Source organism: Kryptolebias marmoratus, linkage group LG12 (genome assembly GCF_001649575.2).
Source record: "Kryptolebias marmoratus isolate JLee-2015 linkage group LG12, ASM164957v2, whole genome shotgun sequence".
NCBI lineage: Eukaryota > Metazoa > Chordata > Actinopteri > Cyprinodontiformes > Rivulidae > Kryptolebias > Kryptolebias marmoratus.
Window position 1 is genome coordinate 14573164 of NC_051441.1, and position 20083 is coordinate 14593246.

General features: G+C 37.1%; 1 protein-coding gene and 1 long non-coding RNA gene across 2 annotated transcripts in view; one reads left to right on the forward strand and one right to left on the reverse strand.

The window, feature by feature from the left end:
* Nucleotides 1–20083, forward strand: part of grin2aa (glutamate receptor, ionotropic, N-methyl D-aspartate 2A, a) — a 170259-nt gene that overhangs the window by 114501 nt on the left and 35675 nt on the right. The window contains exons 3-4 of the mRNA XM_017428151.3: nt 8610–8776; nt 12125–12553. Of these exons, the coding sequence (XP_017283640.1) occupies nt 8610–8776; nt 12125–12553 (596 nt within the window). The remainder of the gene's footprint in view (nt 1–8609; nt 8777–12124; nt 12554–20083) is intronic.
* Nucleotides 12572–20083, reverse strand: part of LOC119617518 — a 63318-nt gene continuing 55806 nt past the window's right edge. Inside the window, exon 3 of the long non-coding RNA XR_005233839.1 lies at nt 12572–13082. This is a non-coding gene — a long non-coding RNA (uncharacterized LOC119617518). The remainder of the gene's footprint in view (nt 13083–20083) is intronic.

Below are 20083 nucleotides of genomic sequence, written 5' to 3' on the forward strand. Positions count from 1 at the left end.
TATATATATATATATATATATATATATATATATATATATACACATCAGCATTTTCTGTGGGGGCTCAACTGCTTGTTAAAAAGTCCTGACGATGAAGCGACAGCAATAACACACACACACGTGATAAACTTTGAATAAGTCTCTTCTCGCCCTGTGTTCGATATATCTGCTATAATAGACTGCTTCCTTGCCAAAATATTCCTCTGTGACGTCAAATACAGCCGCCCCTAATAATCATCTCTCTGAGTATCAGCATGTGTGTGTGTAACCTCTTTGCAGCTTTAAGGCTTTTGCTTCTTGTAATTATTATCCAACACAGACAAAGAATATATGCTCCAGTCCTGACACAAACACACTTTAAAAGCACTTATTCTTCAGCACAGCGCCTCGGAGAGATCGGCTTAGTGTTTTTTAACACTTTAATGTGGTGAAGATTGAATAAGATTCTGCAGATTGAGAAGCCATTTGCAGAAGAAATTTGCTGTAAGTAAACCACATTATTTCACCAATGCCTTTAGTGCAAAGATTCTTCTCTCTTGACATAATGAAACAGAAAGAGGAATGAAACACTGACTTTTTTTGTACAAGTTTGTCTAATTGTGTAATTTGGTGCTGCAAAAAACAGCTCTGCTGCAAACATTCCTTAGAAATGGATTGTATATGTGTGTGTCATGTCTGGGTTATTTACATTTAGCTTGTTTGTCCTTACAAATAAATTAGTCAGCAGAGCTTGGTTTGATAACATCAGCTGGAGATTATCAAAATAGTTTTACAGTGGATGATAAATCCCATTTTCTCAATTCACAGAAGCGTGTTATGCTTTAAGTGGAACGACAACACAATTGCTAATTTATGAGTTGTTCTCGAACAGTGGAAACTGAGTACATGTATAAAATGTTCTTGTTTATGTGCATAATTATATAGCTTATTCTTTTTTGTGCATTCCAATAAAAATAACTAATATGTAAACAAAATCAGGGTTTAAGAAAAAAAAGGTGGGTTTTTTTTCAGAGCCTTTGGATATATGTAATTGTATGAAATTTATTACAATTTAAACATGCCATTTAAGAATTTAGAATTTTTTTTTTTTAATGGGTTCTGTGCAAAGGTTATGAACAAATAATATATTATCTGTCATAGATAGCTCTTTGAACAACATCAGTTTGAAGAAATAGTTTAATCCTGACCAGATTTATGAGCTAATAATTAGTCTTAGTGAGGCCAAGGCTAAAGTGGATTGTTGTTTTTTTTAAATCAAGGCCAGTCTGGAAAAATGTGTATAAAGGTTAACAATATATTGTTTGTATGAACCACAATTTGGAGTCAGCTCCTCCCAATCTGAGGTCATGACTGTTAACCAGAAATAGGTGGAATGCTTCGCCTGTATTGGGGGTGATTTGTGGCGTTAAGCAGAAGAGTTGAAGTATCTTGATGTCTTGTTTATGAGTGATGGAAGGACAAAGTGAGAGATAGTAATGCCGGGAATTCCTCAATCCACTGGCCTGAGGACATTATTTTGTTCTGTTGTGGTGAACAATGACCTGAACTGAAAAGCAAAGCTTTCAGTTTATCAATTAAATGGTCTATCTACATTCCAGTATGGTCATGAAGTATGGATCAAGATGAAAAGAGTAGCAATACATAATACAGCTCTGTAACTACAAAACCTACCAGGTATGTATTTGGTACATGTCTAGTATATATCCGAAACATACCTGGTAGGTACCAGCTAGATCCAGCCACTCAGTAAGCCTGTAAGTAACAGGTAAGTATCCACTACATACCGAGTAAGTATCAGGCTGTATTATGTATTGTCAACCAAAACTGACATTTTTGCAAAGGTTTATGAAATACTGATCCAAAATGAAATTTGAAATTGAAGTCATTTAAAGATGTCATCATTCTTTTTGGTCCTGTCCCTGCTCAGACTAGCCTTTAGCTTGTCATTCCACTCCAAATTAAACTATTTCTGCAGACTTATGTAGTTTAAAGAGCTGTCTACAACAGGTGAGAGTTTTTGCTCGTAACCTTTCCATAGAAACACACTTAAAAAGATCTGAACCATCCCTTTAATTAACATTTGTTAAGTCATCTGTTATTGCATAATTTCATTGCTCGAGTTTGGTGGCTGTGTTTTTGTTTGGATCAAATAAATTGTGAGCACTTTGCAGTTTGTCTCTCCACAGATAGTGTTTTTTGCTCTTTTGCTTTTACTGTTGCTATTTTTATGCCTGTTTATATTTAGTAACTGGCCACTGTGGATATTTTGTAATTTGTGTGTATTTGTGTGTGTGTATTTTCTCCTCTTGTGGACTCAGCAGATAACAGTGTACTTGTGGCGTGTACAAGTGATAAATGGACATTTGTGACAAAAATATTCTGTTTTAATCTTGGTGTTTACCTTCCAAACTCAACATGTTATTTTTTTACAGACCCATCTGAGTGTGTTTGCGTGTCGTATTTTGTGCACGTGTGTGTGTCATCAGACCAGACAGTGCATGATGCTATCAGCGGCAGAGGATATGAGGACTGCTATTTTTAACTTCCCTCGATCTCCACATAGACACATTGTCCTGCCTCGTGGGGCAGGTTTGTGTTTGTGCAGCACTGTTTGTGTGTGTGTTTGAGATTATGCAACAGGGTGCGATTTTTAAAAGTGGGAGACTGAGAATGTGTGAGAAGGAGAGGGGAAAATGCCATAAATGACAGCCTGTGTGTGTTTGTATGTGTTAGCGCCACAAGGTGAAGGTGTGATTGGAGCTGACATGTCACACTTGACGAGGGTAAAACGAGAGGCAATGATTGGCTGCTTTCCGATGCCATGAATCGTGAGCCGTCCCAATTAGAAACAATAATACACTGCTTAGTCACTCTGTCAGTCTTTTTTTTTCCCCCATTGCTTTACCCATAGAACCGTCTCTCCACTCTGCGTCCTTCATCCCTCTCTTTCTCTCTGATTTCCTTCTGCCTAATTTGCTTCCGTCCCATTACAGTGACTGTTTCTTTTATGTTTCTCTCTTATTTTACAATCTGTTGCAGAAACATTACTGTAATGAGCAACAATTATAGTATGTACTGAAAAAACAATATAATGAAGCAGCTAACGCACACACAAAATGGAAACTTTACTGTGTACAAGAATGTGTGAAATGCAGTGAGTCTATTTTTAACATTGTTAACTGTGTCTGTTTCTCTGAGGAGGTAAAAAGGAAAACAGGTGAATATCTTCCCTTGGTAACATAGAGAAGATATATAGTTTTATTTACTTCTTTGTTGTGAGTGTTGGAATCTTGTTTGGAAAAGTGTTGAAAAAAGTAACTTCTTCACAAACTGCATATTAATATGTGAAATACTGAAGTCAGTGTTGATCATTTTCCCAATCTAAGCTATGTTTTTGTTCATATGCGAGAAATAAGGAGGTTAAGATGAACCTACACTGAACCTTTAAGGGACAGTTGAGGTATCTTCAGGTTGACATGATGAAAGTTGATAAAAATGAGACAGCACAAGAACATTGGTGAACTTAAAAAAAAAACTTTGGTCATTTTTGAAGTGATATTTTGTCTAACAGCTTTAAATACTTGATACATTTTCATCTGTGGCATCAGTCATAGAGCACGGAGTATGAGAGAGGGGCAGAAGTCTTTGTCCAGGCTGAGCTAATGACTAGCAATATGAGGGCCTGTTGCATATTGTTTTTTCACATTTCTAAAACAACTCTTTCTCAAAATCACTTTAATTATTTTTACACCTGTATGACAGTTGTTAGGTTGTTAAGCCTGAAAACAAAGTAAAACAAGTGTTTGTTTGGCTAGTGGTTACATAGCCTAACCCAAAAATATTCAGTTGGATTGCCTCTTTATAAAGGGAAAGCCAAGTCAATGCCTCAGGCTCGTTGTTGTGTTCTGCTGAGCAGTTTGTTTTTTTGTAATGTGATCTGTTGGAGATGAATACACTGTTTCACAATGTTTTGGTGTATTTTCAGAGTGACAGCATAAAAGCCAGCTGAATATTGTGTTAGATAATCAGTAATATTTACTTCACCACTGTCCGCTGCCATAAAAGGTGCACAATTATTAACTTTCCTGCATTTTCATATGTTTGTTTGTCTGTCAGCAAAATAACTTCTTAAATACTGGCTGGATTTTACTGAAACTCACAAAATAAGCAATGGATATACGTCTACAACTGATGGAATTTTCATGCCAACCCAATTCACGATGGCTGCCACAGCTAATTGAATTTAACAAACACAAAAATGCCAATTCTAAAGATACTGAACTAAAATCTGGTGTAGTAGTAGCTAAGAGTCATCCCCAAGACATACCTTGTGTGCTAACAAAATCTTAGATTTTTCTTTAAAACTTTTACATGCAAGATGCTAGACTATGTACATTCCTTGAAGGATTGTTACTTTTATCTCTGTTAGTAGTGTTTAGAACACTAGCAAAGCAAGATGTTAATCACTGATTATTGCTTTGTCAGCTAGAGTTCATGAGTGACAAACAGTACGTCAGACACACAAAAAGACATCATTTAAAGCATACAGTCTCACGGAGAGTTACATAGAAATCTCTGACCTCATTCTGCACTGGCCGTGTGCACAGCCCTCTGCATGCTGCAGCTGAGTGTGGGAGTATCTGCTGCTGCTGTGACGAAGACATGGACTGACAAGTCTTACAGCATGACCTCCCTCCTGTCCCACCATGCTCAACCATCCCTTTAGTTTCTACCACATTAGAGCCCACTCACACAATCACAACGCTGCACAACGATAGTCGATCTGAGGAGCACTTGAGCCTGAGTGTAGAGTGAGGAAACCTCGCATACAAGATACAATATCATTAACAAGCACTCAGGGATCTTTATGTTGAGTGGACGAGACACACACCCATTTTCTCATTCAGCCCCACTGACACAAACAAACAATGGATTTCTACTCTATTCAGAAGCTATCAAGACAGGAGAAAGGAAAGACTAGCTCATGCATGTTGCAAAATAAATTATACTCATCGCTCTGCTGGTTAAAAATATCAGCCACTGTGCTAAGTTGTGCTTTTTATTAGGCACTATTTTCATCCCATCAGTGCCATTTCACAAAGACCATTTCCAGAAGTGCAATTCAGCTCTGCTAATCTATTAAAAAATAAAATACAGCTTGGAAACTATCAAAAGTAAATGACTAGACGTAGTGCAAAAAGAAAACAGCCAATGATGATGAATTAAGTTGAGTATTGCTTGTTTGCACAGTATGTTGTTGCACAGCGTAAGATGAACATTCCCCTGTTGGGAGTCAATGGGAGGTAGAGGTGATGTAGGAGAGTTGCCTACAGAGTTGGAATAGAGCTTCAAAAGTAGTTTTAAACTATAGCAATACCAAGGCAAGGCAAGTTTATTTGTATAGCTCCAAATACAAATACATAGAATCACATTTAAAGAAGAAACTGCATTAAAAATGACTAAAATTTGAGAAGTACATAAAAAGAAACATTAAAACAAAATAGTTTTAATGTCACTGGGTCTAGTTAAATGCCGATCTCTAGTCTTGCATTTCTTTTGGACCAAAACCAATAGCTTCTGTCTTTTCTGTATTGAGCTTGAAGAATTTCTGGTCCTTCCACTCATTGATATTTTGAACACACTCAATGGCTGTAGGGGGAAATTTGAAGAGTGCCAATGCAGCTACTGCTCAGAATTTCAACGTACACCAGCTCTCTGCTATAAAGCCCAAAAAAACAATTTGGGCTTTATTTTTCTAATAATCTAAGCTGACAAAATGTCTGTTTTAATGCATAAACCATAAGAGAAGTGTAAAGAGAACAGAGATCAAAAGATATGATAAAGCTAGTGGCTCACTGGTGTCACCATGGTAATCACACACCTGTCACAAGCAGGCAGAAACGCAGATTAGAAATAAAACCTTAGTCAATGTACAAAAGATATGAGCTGTGTTGAAAAGATCCAAAAACTACAAGTGGCAGAGACATCTGGTCATCATACATGTAAATTATTTATGTTTACAGTATTTTATGTAGAAGAATATGTGTATAGTAAAAATACCATACACTTTTTGATTGAAGAGAAAGTTCTGAATTCAGATCTAATGAAAATCAATGAGAATCTGTGTGTGTGCACTCTGCACTCTGGAAAGACTTGAGAAAAAAACTACATGACCTAAAGCTGTGAAAGACCTGCTGGGTGAAAGATGTTAAAAGTGGTTATGTTTTGATGTAAAATTTTTATAAGAAGTGTAGAGGTTGTGGGAGTACAAAGCACTTGTTAGCAAAAAGTTTGCAAAGTTTAGGCAAATGATTGCATGGTATCATGACATAAAGCTGCTGTAAAATCACAAAACATGACCTTTGAGTATGTAAAAAAAACTGTAAAAAATATCAAAATGCCAACTCAGACACATCCAAATTTCTTTGGCCTATTTAAACATGGAATGATGTTTCTCCTGTGAAGTACAGTATGGTGCAGTTATAAGAATATATATTATTTTGTTAAAATCCTATTATATACTGTATTTAAAATGTTTTTTTCAGGTTTTTTTTTTTTTTACCTACGAAGTACAATGTTCTGCTACCAAAAGTCAAAGCAGAATATTCCTGATTTAATGACATTTTTTGCATGGGTTTTTCCAAAGCTGCCAAATCAAATGTGTATCGGAAAGGGCTGCCATGTTCATGCATTGGCACCATTATTAATAACACAACTCACCCTTAAGACATCCATTTTGTTTTAAAAAATAACATTATTTCCTTGCCAAGGTGAACTACTTCATTAGTTTGTAGCTAGCACCATTCAAAAACTTTACATTTATCGAAATTTGACAAGAAAAAGTTCTTGAAAAAACTCAATTTGAATATAAATATTATACAATTCACAAATGCTCTTAGGTCAGAGCTATATTTTAACAGCACATCCTTAACTATATAACACACACAGCTACTGTATGTACCCCCAACCCCCTACTCTTCTCTTACTCTTTCATCCCTACAAAAATGAATCTCATGAGGGAGGGTGCATTAAGATACAATCATATATCAAACTCTCCTTCAGAAGTGACTTTAAAATTCATCTCTCCCCATGGAACCACATATATGAAATTAATGTGAATTAACTGTAATACTACCATAAAACACAAATGATATTTCTTAACCGCTGCTGTCAAAGGTATAAATTTTCCTCTTTAATGTAGTTTCATTATTTTATACTCCAGCAATACTTTTAAAACTAATGAATTTTATCAGATAATTGGCTGAGTATTTTATTCTGTTTAAATTAATTGTAAAACAATTAACAATTTCTGAAGTTGGAATTTATTGCTGATGGTTCATAAATCAACTGAGTTATATAAACAGTGGATTATTAGTTCATTTCTCCCCCCCCCCCCTTTTTTTTTTAGAAGTTTTCTCTTAAAAAAAAAAAGTCTTTTATCTGATTTACATGAAATTTATGACTGTTCACACAAGTCATCTATATATGCATAATCTTTCAGGTTTTGTATGTTTAAGGCATACATAAGCAACATTGTCCATAAACATGCTCTAAATAGGTGTACAATACATTGTAAATGGTTGCATGGAAAGAGTCGGAGTTCTTTCCACAGCTGTGTGTTTGAACTCATCGTGACTCTAAAGAAGCAAATAATTATGACTCACACACATACCAGAGTACTGACTGTATGCATTTGACATGTTTCACAATGAAACCAAGGCTACGGCAAAGGATTCCTGACTGTTTTTCACATGTTCTTAATATCGTGCTTTTTGTACCTTACCAAAGGCAACTTCAGAACTGATGAGATTTGGCTTTTGCACCACATAGGATTGGGGCTATGAACCATTATGCTATGAAATGGCTTCCAGCATCATGATTGCTGTTTCATCACATAACGGAACCTACAATGGCTCACGTTTTTTGCACTTTAGTCTTTCTGTAGACGCATGCTGTGGGCTGTGTGTATATATGTAAAGATTGCATTTATTGCAGCTGTCTTTATGCATTCATATGACATGGTGAATTTGTTGCTTCTCAGTTGCAGTCCTAAATTCATATATATATATGCACACAAGACAGCCAAGTTAAACAGAATTATAATCTGTTATTTTTGATCTGTCTGTTATGCTACCATCCTTTTTCTTTCTCAGTATGTTTTGTCCTATTATACCTAATTTTATTTAGTTCTCAGTATAATGAATCATTTTAAACATGGCATAAATTACTGGAAGAGATTTGAACACCTGTAATAGCGCATCTCTGCACTGTCCAAACCCATGTCCGAGTTTGGCTGAATTAGATGGCAAATGATTCTCAATCAGATTTAATGGAGTGGATATGAGTTAATACAACTCTCATTTCCAAGAACAAGGCTCAGAGTTTTAAAGCCTACATCTACTGCACCAATCCAATTTAGTCTTAATGAAATTATTCTCAGCCCCTTGTTTATATATTTCCATCACAGAATGCTCATTATGTGTGATTTTTGGGTATGGGTAAATGTCAGACAGTTTTTTGTCCTAATGTTTAAATGCTCTGTTGTGGTTAGCGGTCCAAATAAAATATTCAACCAAATCTTCTTTTCTCTCTCTCTCTCTCTCTCTCAGGATGTGAAGTCAACATTCTTCCAGTTTGGTGCTTCCATCCAGCAGGAGGCTCTGCTCATGCTGAACATCATGGAGGAGTATGACTGGCACGTCTTCTCCATTGTCACATCCAAGTTCCCCGGCTACCAGGAGTTCATCAACATCCTAAAAACTACAGTTGACAACAGGTGGGACAGTTTCTTTGCACTTACTTTAAAAATGACTTTTGAAAGATATCTTAAAAAAAAAAAAAAAAAAAAAAAAAAGCCACAAACAGAGAAGGCCAATAAATTGCTAGTGAAAAGCAATCAAGACTCCATGACTGCTACACACACACACTAGCAATTCATTAAGTCAAGTCAAAGCTTATTTCTACTGCACATTTAAAAACAATTAAGTGTTGTCTATAGTATAAAATCAGCAATAAATATGAACTATAAACAAACTATTAAAAACAACAAATAAAATAGATGACTGCACAATTAAAAAACAACATTCTTGCTCAACTATCCACCAAAAATAAATAGCCTTTAAGTATAGGTTTAGAAAGATCAATGGCTTTAAAAACAGACTGAAAGTTTAGGGACCACTAACAAAATGGCTTTGTCATCTCAGTTTTTGAGTTGAGATCTGGGGATGTCCAAGAGCAACTGATTTAGTGACAAGACTTGGCGAAACAGGACTCAGAATAGGCGGACACAGGCAAAGTTTTCAGATGTTTATTGTAGCTGAAAAGCTAGTAGAAATGCTAACACTCAGGGCGGGCCCCTCTGTATGAATAGAAGGGAAACTGAGCAGGGAAGGCTACCGAGTGACTTGGGTGAGAGCCAGACAGGCCACAGTATGGGGCTAAGGTTAGTGGGAGAGTCTGGGGACAGGCAAGAGGTCAAAGCCAGGAGGTCAGAGAGAGAAAGCCAAATCCAGAAAAGTACGAACCTGTGGGCGTAATCCAAAAAGGGGGAGCGAGGTCAAAGGCCGGTGAGCAGAGTCCAGAAAGGTATCTATTGAGGAGCAGGTGAGATGAGGTCATTGAGGTCAAGATGGAGGCAGGCATGAACTGTGAACGAACACTGGACATCTACTAGGTTAAACCTTTCAATAATCTGTCAATGAACTACTGTGAGAGGTATAGAGCTTATATAGTGAGAGGACCAGGTGAAGCTGATGGCAGTGATTACAGAGGCGTGGAACTAGGAGGCGTGGCAAGGCTGTGGAAAACTACTGGGACTGTGGCATGAAACACTGGAACTGTTTCATTTAGATTTTTGGTGTGTTTGATTTGAGGTCAGAAGTTGAAGTTTCCAAAGAAATGTTGGGAATGTTTGACTTGAACACCTCCAAAAGGCTAAACTTAAGAAAGTCAGAGTAAACTCATCAGTCCTGACCTCAAAAACAACATGGCTGACCAGATTTATTGCATATTGCGATGATGTTTGTGACCACTAAATAATGCATTGACATCAACTTGTATTGTTAATAACAGACGGTCTGGTCAATCACTACTGGTTATCCAGCTTGAGGAACAAGTTGGGAATGTCAGTGAGGGTTAAGATGGATATAGATTCTGACTGGATAAGAACTCTTTTAGTCAATTTTCTCCTTTAGTATTTCAAACTTGGTTTATGCATCTTGTTTTCTACACCTCAAGTCTCAAGAAATGTGCACTTTTATAGCAGTGGTTTGAATGCCAGGCTACTTTAGAAAAATCAGATAATCTCCTGTTTAACACTAAAAGCCTAAATCTGCTGGACAACAGTAGCATAGTTCAAAGGCAAAACCAGTAAACACCATGGAGGGGAGAAAAAGATTAGCAAGTTCAGAGAATACACATTTTAATAGTAAGAGATCCAAATAAATGTCAATGTCATAGCTGATAATCTAACAGTTTTTTCCTTAATTGATTAATAAATAGTAGTTAAAAATTGATCATGCTCAGACATAGCCTAAGTTAACATATTTCAGTGACTTCAGTGACCTTTTTATTTAATCAGCTGTTTAAAAAATGCTATATTTATTGTTCTTGACATATGCAAAACTAGTAAATGTTCACATTTTAATAGCTGGTTCCCAACAATTAGAATGACTTTTCATCAGGTTTAAAAAATTACTGGAGGTTCTTTTTGTGTTCATTTAATCTCCGTTCAGGACTACCACTTAGTCTCTGGGTGCCTAAGGAAATAATTAAAGTGCTTTGTGCAATATAATAGCTTTAAACATGGGTACATTACCAGTTTCAGCTTGACATACTTAAAGTACCACTCTGTTGAGATTTGGAATCACATTATTTCAATTACTTTGCCAGCCATAGTTCAATAATTGCAAGGACACCAGTCTAATCTAAAGTATCCCAGATGTCCACCATAATGATGAAGGATTCTTTAGCAGGTGTTCATATGGTTCTGTGCCTGCTTCACTGGATGGAAAATGGGAGTATCTCAAAGTTCACAATCAGAAATGCAACATGCGCTGGAGGAAGAAAGGCTTATGCTGTGCTGTTTTTGATTGAAAACTTCCGATCACTGTCGCTCTGAACTGACGGGTGCAGATCTCTGATTATAGTATTTCACTCTGAGCAACAGAGTCACTGTAACTAAAAGCTTTCAGTCTCAGTTACTGCAGAGCATGTCTGTGTCCCGTCAGAGCATGGTGCCTTTCTAATTTTAAATGGGGACAAGTTTTTTCAGATCAGGGTGTTCCAAGATGGTCTTTTTAACTTAATTACATCAGTTCATGATTTTTATCCCCCTTGTTTTGTTTCCTCTCTCTGTCAATGTCTTCCTGCGTATTTCTGTTTCATTGTCTCTCTATCAGTATTGCCGTTTGGGGCCTGTAAACCTAGCACAATGGAGAAATAGCAAGTCCCAAATTGCTCTCATGTTACATCGTGTGTCTATTGTGAGATTCTTACATGCAGGTTAACAGCTCCCCTCTTTTCCCTAACCTGTGTCACACTTTGTAATACTCACTTACTCAGTCCCTGTTGTGTGTGCATCCATTTCAGTGCTTCACTCTTCAAGCAGTTTCTAGCAGGCACTAACTACTGATAGCACAATTGAAGTACAGCAATTCCATTTGGTCTTGATGCTGTTTAACTCATAAGCTGGGACCCACTGATATTTATCTATTTCAGACACCACAAAAAAGGGGGAACCAGTACAATTAAATATAAAATATCTCTATAAATGTCTTTAAACTGATTATAATAATTTATTTCTTGCTATTTTTTAGTTTACTGTAGTTAAGTTTCCAGATTTTTTTTTCTTTTTTTTGTCAAACACTTGACAGAAGTGATATTGTGTTTCCTTTTCTTTTCCCCATCAGAGCTACACTAAATAAACCCACTTTAAAATCACCTTTCCATTAAGTTTTAATTTCTTAAGTATAAAAAGCATATTGTGAAGGGACAATAAGTTGTGTCACAATTATATCAGTTACAATGAAGGATTATGGCCGCCTTAGCTAACACTTGAGTAAAGTTTGTGATGTTTTAGGTAAACATTTAAATGTCATTTTTGTTGTTGTTTGTTTTGCTTTAGTTTTGTGGGCTGGGACCTCCAGAATATCATCACTCTGGATGCTGTGGAGGAGGACAGCCGGTCTCAGATCATGCTCAAGAAGGTCCAGTCTCCAGTGGTCTTGCTCTACTGCTCTAAAGATGAAGCAGTCTACGTCCTGGAGGAGGCTCGGTCTCTGGGCCTGACTGGATTTGGTTACATCTGGATTGTGCCGTCACTTACGACTGGTAACACGGAAATAACTCCAGAGGCGTTTCCATCAGGAATGATTTCAGTGTCGTATGATGACTGGGACTACCCGTTGGAGGCACGGGTTCGAGATGGACTGGGGATCATAACTTCAGCAGCAGCAGCCATGTTGGATGAGTATGGGGATATTCCTGAAGCCAAGACATCCTGCTATGGCCAGATGGAAAAGACAACCAAGCTGCCACCAAGTGCTCTGCACAAGTAAGCATAATTATTGGTTTATTTTAGCACTCATGTCTTTGCAAAATGTGAAATGTGAGTTTATAGCAAAATTACTGAAACAAGCATTATAGATTATATTGTTTATATGTGTTATTGTTGATATCTGTTTTATACATTTCTCATGAGAATGAGTATAAGACTGAAAAAAAAAAACTTTTGGGCATGGCATCCAGAGATTTTGAATTACAGCTAAGAAAATAGAGGAGTGTTGGAAATAAATAGAGGGAGAAGAGAATAAAAAAGAGGTGAATGGAACTTGGGTCTAGTTTGTGATTTAGGCAGTGAGAAGAAGATCAAGAGAAGAAATTTAAATGGCATAACAGCAGGAAGCCACTACAAATGAGTGCTCTCTCAAATTGAAGAGCTCCTTGATGAGTCCTTCTGCTCTTCTTCTCATTTATTCCTCCATATCTCATTTGCTCTTTGCGCTCTCCTCATCTTGCGCTCGGCCCCCCCATCAGCCAGTGGGAGATGTTGCAGGTCTTGCCAGCTCTGTCTGGCTTTCCATCTGGCAGAGAGGGAAGAGACACACACAATCAGTGTTTACATCCGAATCATGTTTTTATTTGAGAAGAAGATGTGTGAAATTAATCTCCTTATGTCTGAATAACGGAACTTGATTCCAAAATGTCTTTCCAAAAGCAAAATTAGACAGGTTGCTTGTCTCTACTGTGCTTTCTTTTATAAAATGTGTCACTTAAAAATTATTGTCAATAAATGACGCTGCGTGCAAAATACCTAAATACTGACAGCTGGGAAATTTGCTTGGACAATCAGAATTGAGTTGCACGTAACTCGGACAGTCTTGCAATCTGGTTCTCTCTCCAAGATTACCACCAAAAAATTACTTACATATCCTTATCTATATGCTGGTAATCAGGCACTACATTACAAACTCAAATAGACTTCACAAAAAGAATATTTTTATCACATTGGTAGGCATTATAACTCTAAGCAATGTCTCTCTGGAACATTGTGGTGTTGAACTAACTAAACAATTGATTGTTATTTAAACTAAACATCACTTTAGCTTCATTTGCAATTTTCCAGCCCCTGACATCAGTTAATGATGAATGTACACTATACTATTAATTGTCAAGAGTATTTTTCATAATAAATTACAGTTTATTGTATATGTCTAATTTCATGTTCTGCCAAAATGAGAGATTTTCACGTAGGTGTTCCGATGCTCCAAATTTCAACATAGAAATTTGTTGTCAGGCCAAATATGTCAACGCTATTTTGCAAGTAGAAGTCTTCCACATTGCTGACATTACATATTTCACCTTCCCATTGCAGCATCTTTCTAGTCATAGTGAAAGAAACAAGCTTAAATCTATTTTTGTGACATAATTTAAACCCAAGTACAAAAATTCCTTATATATGTTTTTTTTAATCTTTTAAAAATGTGTGGCTATCTTAAATGTATCTATTCGACTAGACAAGTAAACATGACAGCATGAATATCAATATAAAATCAATATAAAAACTGTTATCGTCCCCGTGTGAACATTGGTTTTAGGATAGAACTGATTCAAAACATTTTTATTCAACAAGGGAAGAATAAAATATATTTTAAAAGATAACACATGTACACCAAGTCACCATCGTTTTATTTCCCTATAAACAAATTGAAGTATTCACTGTCTTTTGGTGAACTTCCTGTCTCAACATTTTTTTTTAAATTAAAGCAATTTTAGAAAGAAAGAACATGAGCACACTTTCAGGGAGTGTATATAAACTTACAGGTTGCATGCCAAAGCTTTTAACAAACGTCTTGTGTGATCTGTTCAAGCTTAAAGTATTCATTGGGGATGATTCTCAGTTACTGTCACAGCAAAGTTAAACTTAATATCTGGGAAGATGACTGAGTTATACCCATATTAGTGTTTGTTAAGGTTGATTAGCTGTGGTGGTCATCTCAAATTAGGTTGACTTTAAAAGTAGTTTAGTTGTAGATGTCCATCCAGTGACTACTTTCAGAGATAAAATTTGTCATTTGTTCAGTGGGTCATAAAATATTTTGCTAACATATGGACAGACAAATACAAATACAGACAATTGCTGACTTTTCATTTTCTCATGTTGTTTAGTCATTGGGTTTTAAGAATACTCCACAGGAGTTTTAATATTGAAACAGGTAAAACTACAAGTACAAATACAATCATAATGTATGCATTTACTTGGTTTTGTTTCAGTTCTTTGTTAAACAAACTCTAATTTAATAATGTAGGACTCCCTCCTTTCTTTTCTTGACTATTTATTCATTTCAGTAAGTCTGAAACTCAAATGTTTGATTAATAAACCAACCAGTTCTTGCTTGAGCTACAATATATTTATTTAAATCAATGCATCAATCAAGCTGTTTCCATTTATGTTCAGCAAAAATCATAGGTATTCCTGACCTGGCCCGTTTTGCTGCAAATGCTTTTGTGGTCGTAAAGGTAACTTAGAAGTGTCTGTGTTTTTATGTAAAGAGAACAACTTTAACAATGTCAGTAGGTTTTTAGGTGTTAGTTTCACACAAGATCTGTTATTTTGTCAGGAAACAGATAAACCAATGGGAATTATCACATATCCAGAGCCAGCTGACTCTATTCTCAGCATGCTCTGCTGCCTTGGGTTGTTATCCAGGTGATGAGTGCCCACAGATGGTTATGTTGTGGTTGAGAGGGCGCAGCCAATAGGGCTTAAGGGCCATGACATGAGAAACATGATTGGTCAATGCTAGGTCGGGGCAACGGGCCAGTGTTGGTTGTTAGACCATCAGCAGCTGTCAGGGGAGACAGGAAGATACATTTAACTCACACACTAAAACAAAAAGATGGGTAAATACAAATAAATAGGCAAGGCACACTTCTTAAGAATCATCTTTATTTTTCAGTAGATCTATTCAAAATGACAATAACAGTGTTTAGATAAAAGTAATAGTCTAACAGTGGGCTCCAAATTTATTGTTACCTTTCAGAGTTTGGTTTTGTGAAAGCAACTTGATTTCAAATATAAGCTACCTCCAGCTTTTCAATGAGCTGAAAACCTTCCGCAATTGAGTTAAACTCATTGTGAGAGGAATAATAACAGCTGAATGACAGAGAAGTCTGTTGTTCCAGTGACTGATACTCTCCCATTCTGCCTGTGCTTTCAGTGAAGTTTTACCTCACTCACTTTGCTTGTGACAGCTGTGATGATAAATCTGCTGTGACGCACCTAAGATGAATTTGTTTTGCAGGGTAATAGAAAAATAAAATTAAATAAAACCAGGAGACAAATGACCGACTAAGAGCGCTGGCCAGTGCAGCAATCAGACCAAGTGACAGCTTGTGCTCCATATAAAATGTGTGTGAGTGTGCATTTTAGAAACAAGAGAAATATTCCCTCTTCAGAGAATGTTCCTTCGTGACAGATTTACAGCGTACTGCTCACCTTGTTGTGGTGAACCGCGTGCCTTAAAAGACTTTAGCGCTTATTTATCAGTGTGTGTGAGTGTGTGTGTGGAAAAGGCGTGGTGGTAGTAGTTTGTTCTGACAGGTAATTTCAATCTCTTGGGCTGATGTATGAGGGTCAGAGCAGAGGAAACACACCCATTTACACACATACTCTGTAAAAGTCCTGGACAAGCTATCATTTTTAGATGTTTGTAAGGTTATACTTCAGATGCAAGCATCCCAATCACTTTGGACAGGCAAGATATTTAAATTTATATCATTTTCTTCAAGAGTCCAAGAATTAATTGTGTGAATGCTGAATCAGCATTCACACAATTTACACATTTTAAATGCACACATTTAAAATTGCCACAACTTCATGACAAAGGAAGAAAGGGCTCTTTTGGCTGAACAAAAATGAAAGTTTACATATTGTTGATAAAATAAAGCATTGCAATGATGCATATTTTAGGCTTCTAGAAGTGGGAAATGGCAACTCTGGCGACTGTTTTGAGGAAACCATAAGTGTTTGAAACAGTAAGGGACATTTATTCGGCCCGTATCATTTTAGTTCCCGTGAACTACATTTCACTGATTTTTGAATTCTCAGACAGCACAGATGGGGAAATGTTGAATAAAACATCAAAATGAGTGGGCAGATTTTAGCAAGAAGCAAAGCAAATCCGGCGTCTCAAGGAGGTCATAAAATTTTCATCACAGAGATGGGTGTTTATGAAAGGTGCTCCTGTGTTTTGCTGGGATTTATATCCAAACCTGAAAACAACCAAGTAGTGAGTTAGCTATTGGTCTTTAGGTGGCAGATTAGGGGACATTAAAACTAACTAACCTTATGCACAAACAAAATAAATTATATGCACAGCAGATCCTATACAGCCATCCCTCATACTATAAAATACAGACCACTTTAGGATGATTGTGTTTTTTAAATGAGAACAAACCCCATTGTCTTCTTCAAATCCTGAATCAGCCTAAATAGCACAATTCTTTTTTACACTCCTCCCCTTTTTATAGAGTGTGTGTGTATGTGTGCTTCAAAGATCTCATGTACGTTGACAGTGTACATCATTGCTTGGACTGGTCCTTGACTTAACAAGGATAAATGTCTCCATCTTTGACACGCACAGCCTTGTACAGTTCATCCCATCGCCCTCGTACAGATGGTTCCTCGTCCAGTGAAGCCACTTCAAAGAAAATGTAGACGTTCTATTCATAAAGCATTAGGCCACACCTCTAAATAAGTGTTAACTTGATTTTTTATTGTAGTGTTAAAAGAGAAGATTGACATTATGGAGGAGAAGGGAGTCAGTATGATTATCATCCACAGCCTGTGGCATTAATGGCACCAATGGCAAAAGAAAGATGTTTTACCCATGTCTGTTTGTTTGTTTGTCTCTTGTTTTAGCAAAAAATGAGTCACTGAGTGGATTTTAATGAACTTCTCAGAAAGTAATCAATGAATTTATGTCTACAACTGATTAATGTTCAAAGCTGATCCAGTTCAAAATGGCTGTCACAGCTAAGCAACCTTTTTCAAACATGAAAATGCCGATAACTGACCAATAAATTTACAGCTATTGAGTTACAATTTGGTGTGGTAGTTGCCGAGAGTACTCTGAGCACTAACATCACATTGCCCACATAATTTGCCAGGTTCACCGAAAAGGCTGTAATTCTGTCCCTCCTCATCACAAAATGATCTTTGTTTACCAGTTTGGCATAGAAGGCAGTAGCTGATATGCAATGTCAATCCTTCGATTTGAATATCAATAGTACAATTAGCACTGCAGAAATGCAGAGGATTTGGTACTTCTGCTGTTTACTTGTAGAGCTAACTCTGGTAAAGTTCACACCCACCCCCACTCACTTTCCACCTCCCTTTACTTTAACCTTTTGTGCTCAAAAAGAAGGGGTAGGCAGTAAAAAAAAAAAGAAAAGAAAAAGAAAATAAATAACACAGTAGATATTTTTATCCCTAACTCTGTTGAGGCATGCTTCTCTTCCTCCCTTGTCAGGCTCTCTCTCCATCTCTCCCTTCAGCCTCATTCATCTTTACAACCCACTCTCATTTCAGTGGGTGCTCCATCTCTGCTGTCTCTCCCCCCTTTTCACCCCCACCCTCAATGAATAAGGAGGTTACAGCTATTAAGGAGGCTGGACAGTGAGAGAACCTGCTACAAATCCAACACGCGGTGCTAGACTAAATATTGTTGAGGTGTGCAAAATAGTTGTCTGTGTTTTTGTGTAGGAATGTTCATCTGTGGCCGATGACGGTCATTCTGCGGCACACACACTTTAGTCTGTGTCCGTATCATAGCAACAACAATCAGTCCACCTGTTCTATGGGCATGTGTCCAGAGAGACTTGCAAACGCACACACACACTGTCTGTGGTTTGTTTAAAGGAATAGTCTGGTCATTTTTGAATTGATGCTGTGTCAAGTAGTTATCAGTAGTTAGAACCTAATCAGCTGTGACATCAGTCATGAGCATGGAGTTAAAGTAAAATCTTCATCCAGGCTAGGCTGTAGCTAAATGAGATCCCCGTTTATACTGTTTTCCAGGTTTATAAAACAGCATACCAGTGTGAAAGAATGTGTGAATGTAAACCTCTACGCTTTTGCCTGACACATTTTGTTCAGTTTGTGACTGTTTTTTTTTCAGTTGAACAAAGCCTGTGTTACTATGCACATATGTGTGCTGAGCATACAGGCCGGGGTAACTAAACAGGGGTAAATTGATTTTAATTGCAAGCAGGTCAAACATGTTGCATTACTCTTTTTATCGCCTGCCGCCATGAAAAGCTGGCAGTTATGTAATTGCCTGTATCTAAGTGTATGTTTGTGTTCCTTTGTCTGTCTGTCCTGTCAGCTTGACTCTGCAGCAAGTCCTTCACACAATGTCCTACAAAACATGAAACACCTCACCTGCTGCTGTCCGCTGTGGCTTTTCAATGGTGCACGTGAATGCATGCTCCATTTAGAAGTTTGCCCCGTCACCCCTCCTCAGAATGTAGTAGAGGAGGAAGAAAAGAGGAGGCCACTCCTCTGTGTCGTACATGACCGCTGACAGAAGCAGTGAGGGAGACAGAGTGGGGAAGGACAGTCGTGATTAATGTGGAGCCAGTGTGGACCCAAGAATATCTCCCCACTGCCCTCCATCTTAGCTAATGTGACCTGCCATATGGGTCAGCCATTAAAGTGTGTGTGATATCAGTACAGTACAGTATAATAGGTGTAAAACCTAACTTGCTCTGGAGCAGGTTTGATTTCCAAAAAAGAGATCACACATTTTAGCACATTGCCTCTCAACCAATCACTGTCCCTAAACAACAACAACAATAAAAAATAAAGTCAATTCTGTGTAACTGTGGAAGTGTCCTCTTTATTCTCTTTCCTTGAGTTACATTGTTACATTTTTACTTTCACTAAGTCTGTGTAAGAGAGTTATCCAACCCTTATTTAGCCTAAAACAGAACATTCACAAGTAGTTTTCTTATGTATTTCTTTTTATTATACTCACCAAACTGCCTCATATTGTGTTTGAACATTTATGTTTATTTCCACATGGAGGTTAAAATGTTTAAAAGACAGATTACATTTATGGGTCAAACACTTTAAATGACAAAAGATTAATTTACTTAAGTTAAAGTTCAGACTTTCCACTGGACACTCATTCAGTGTGAAATAGGTTCTATAAAAAAGTTGGGATTGAATTAGGTTAAAAGGTTTCCTCATGTCCTAATAGGAGGCGACACCTGCAGCACATTAATTTAGTTAAGATAGTTGTTTTTTTTAATGATGTGACAATATTGATGGGCTTATTAACTGTATGATTTATTTGCTTTTTTGCCACATTTTGTTCTTGATCCATTATTGAGATTGGTTCTCCAATGTTGGCTCCACCCATTTCACATGAACATGTACAGACCTACAATCAGTAAACCTTACTACGTTAATAACCAACTATGTAGCACCATGTAGGGCAATCTTCACTGTAAAGCACACGTGTCAAACACCGTTGTTTGGGAGCCGCTCTCCTACATGTTTTAGATATGCTCATGCTGG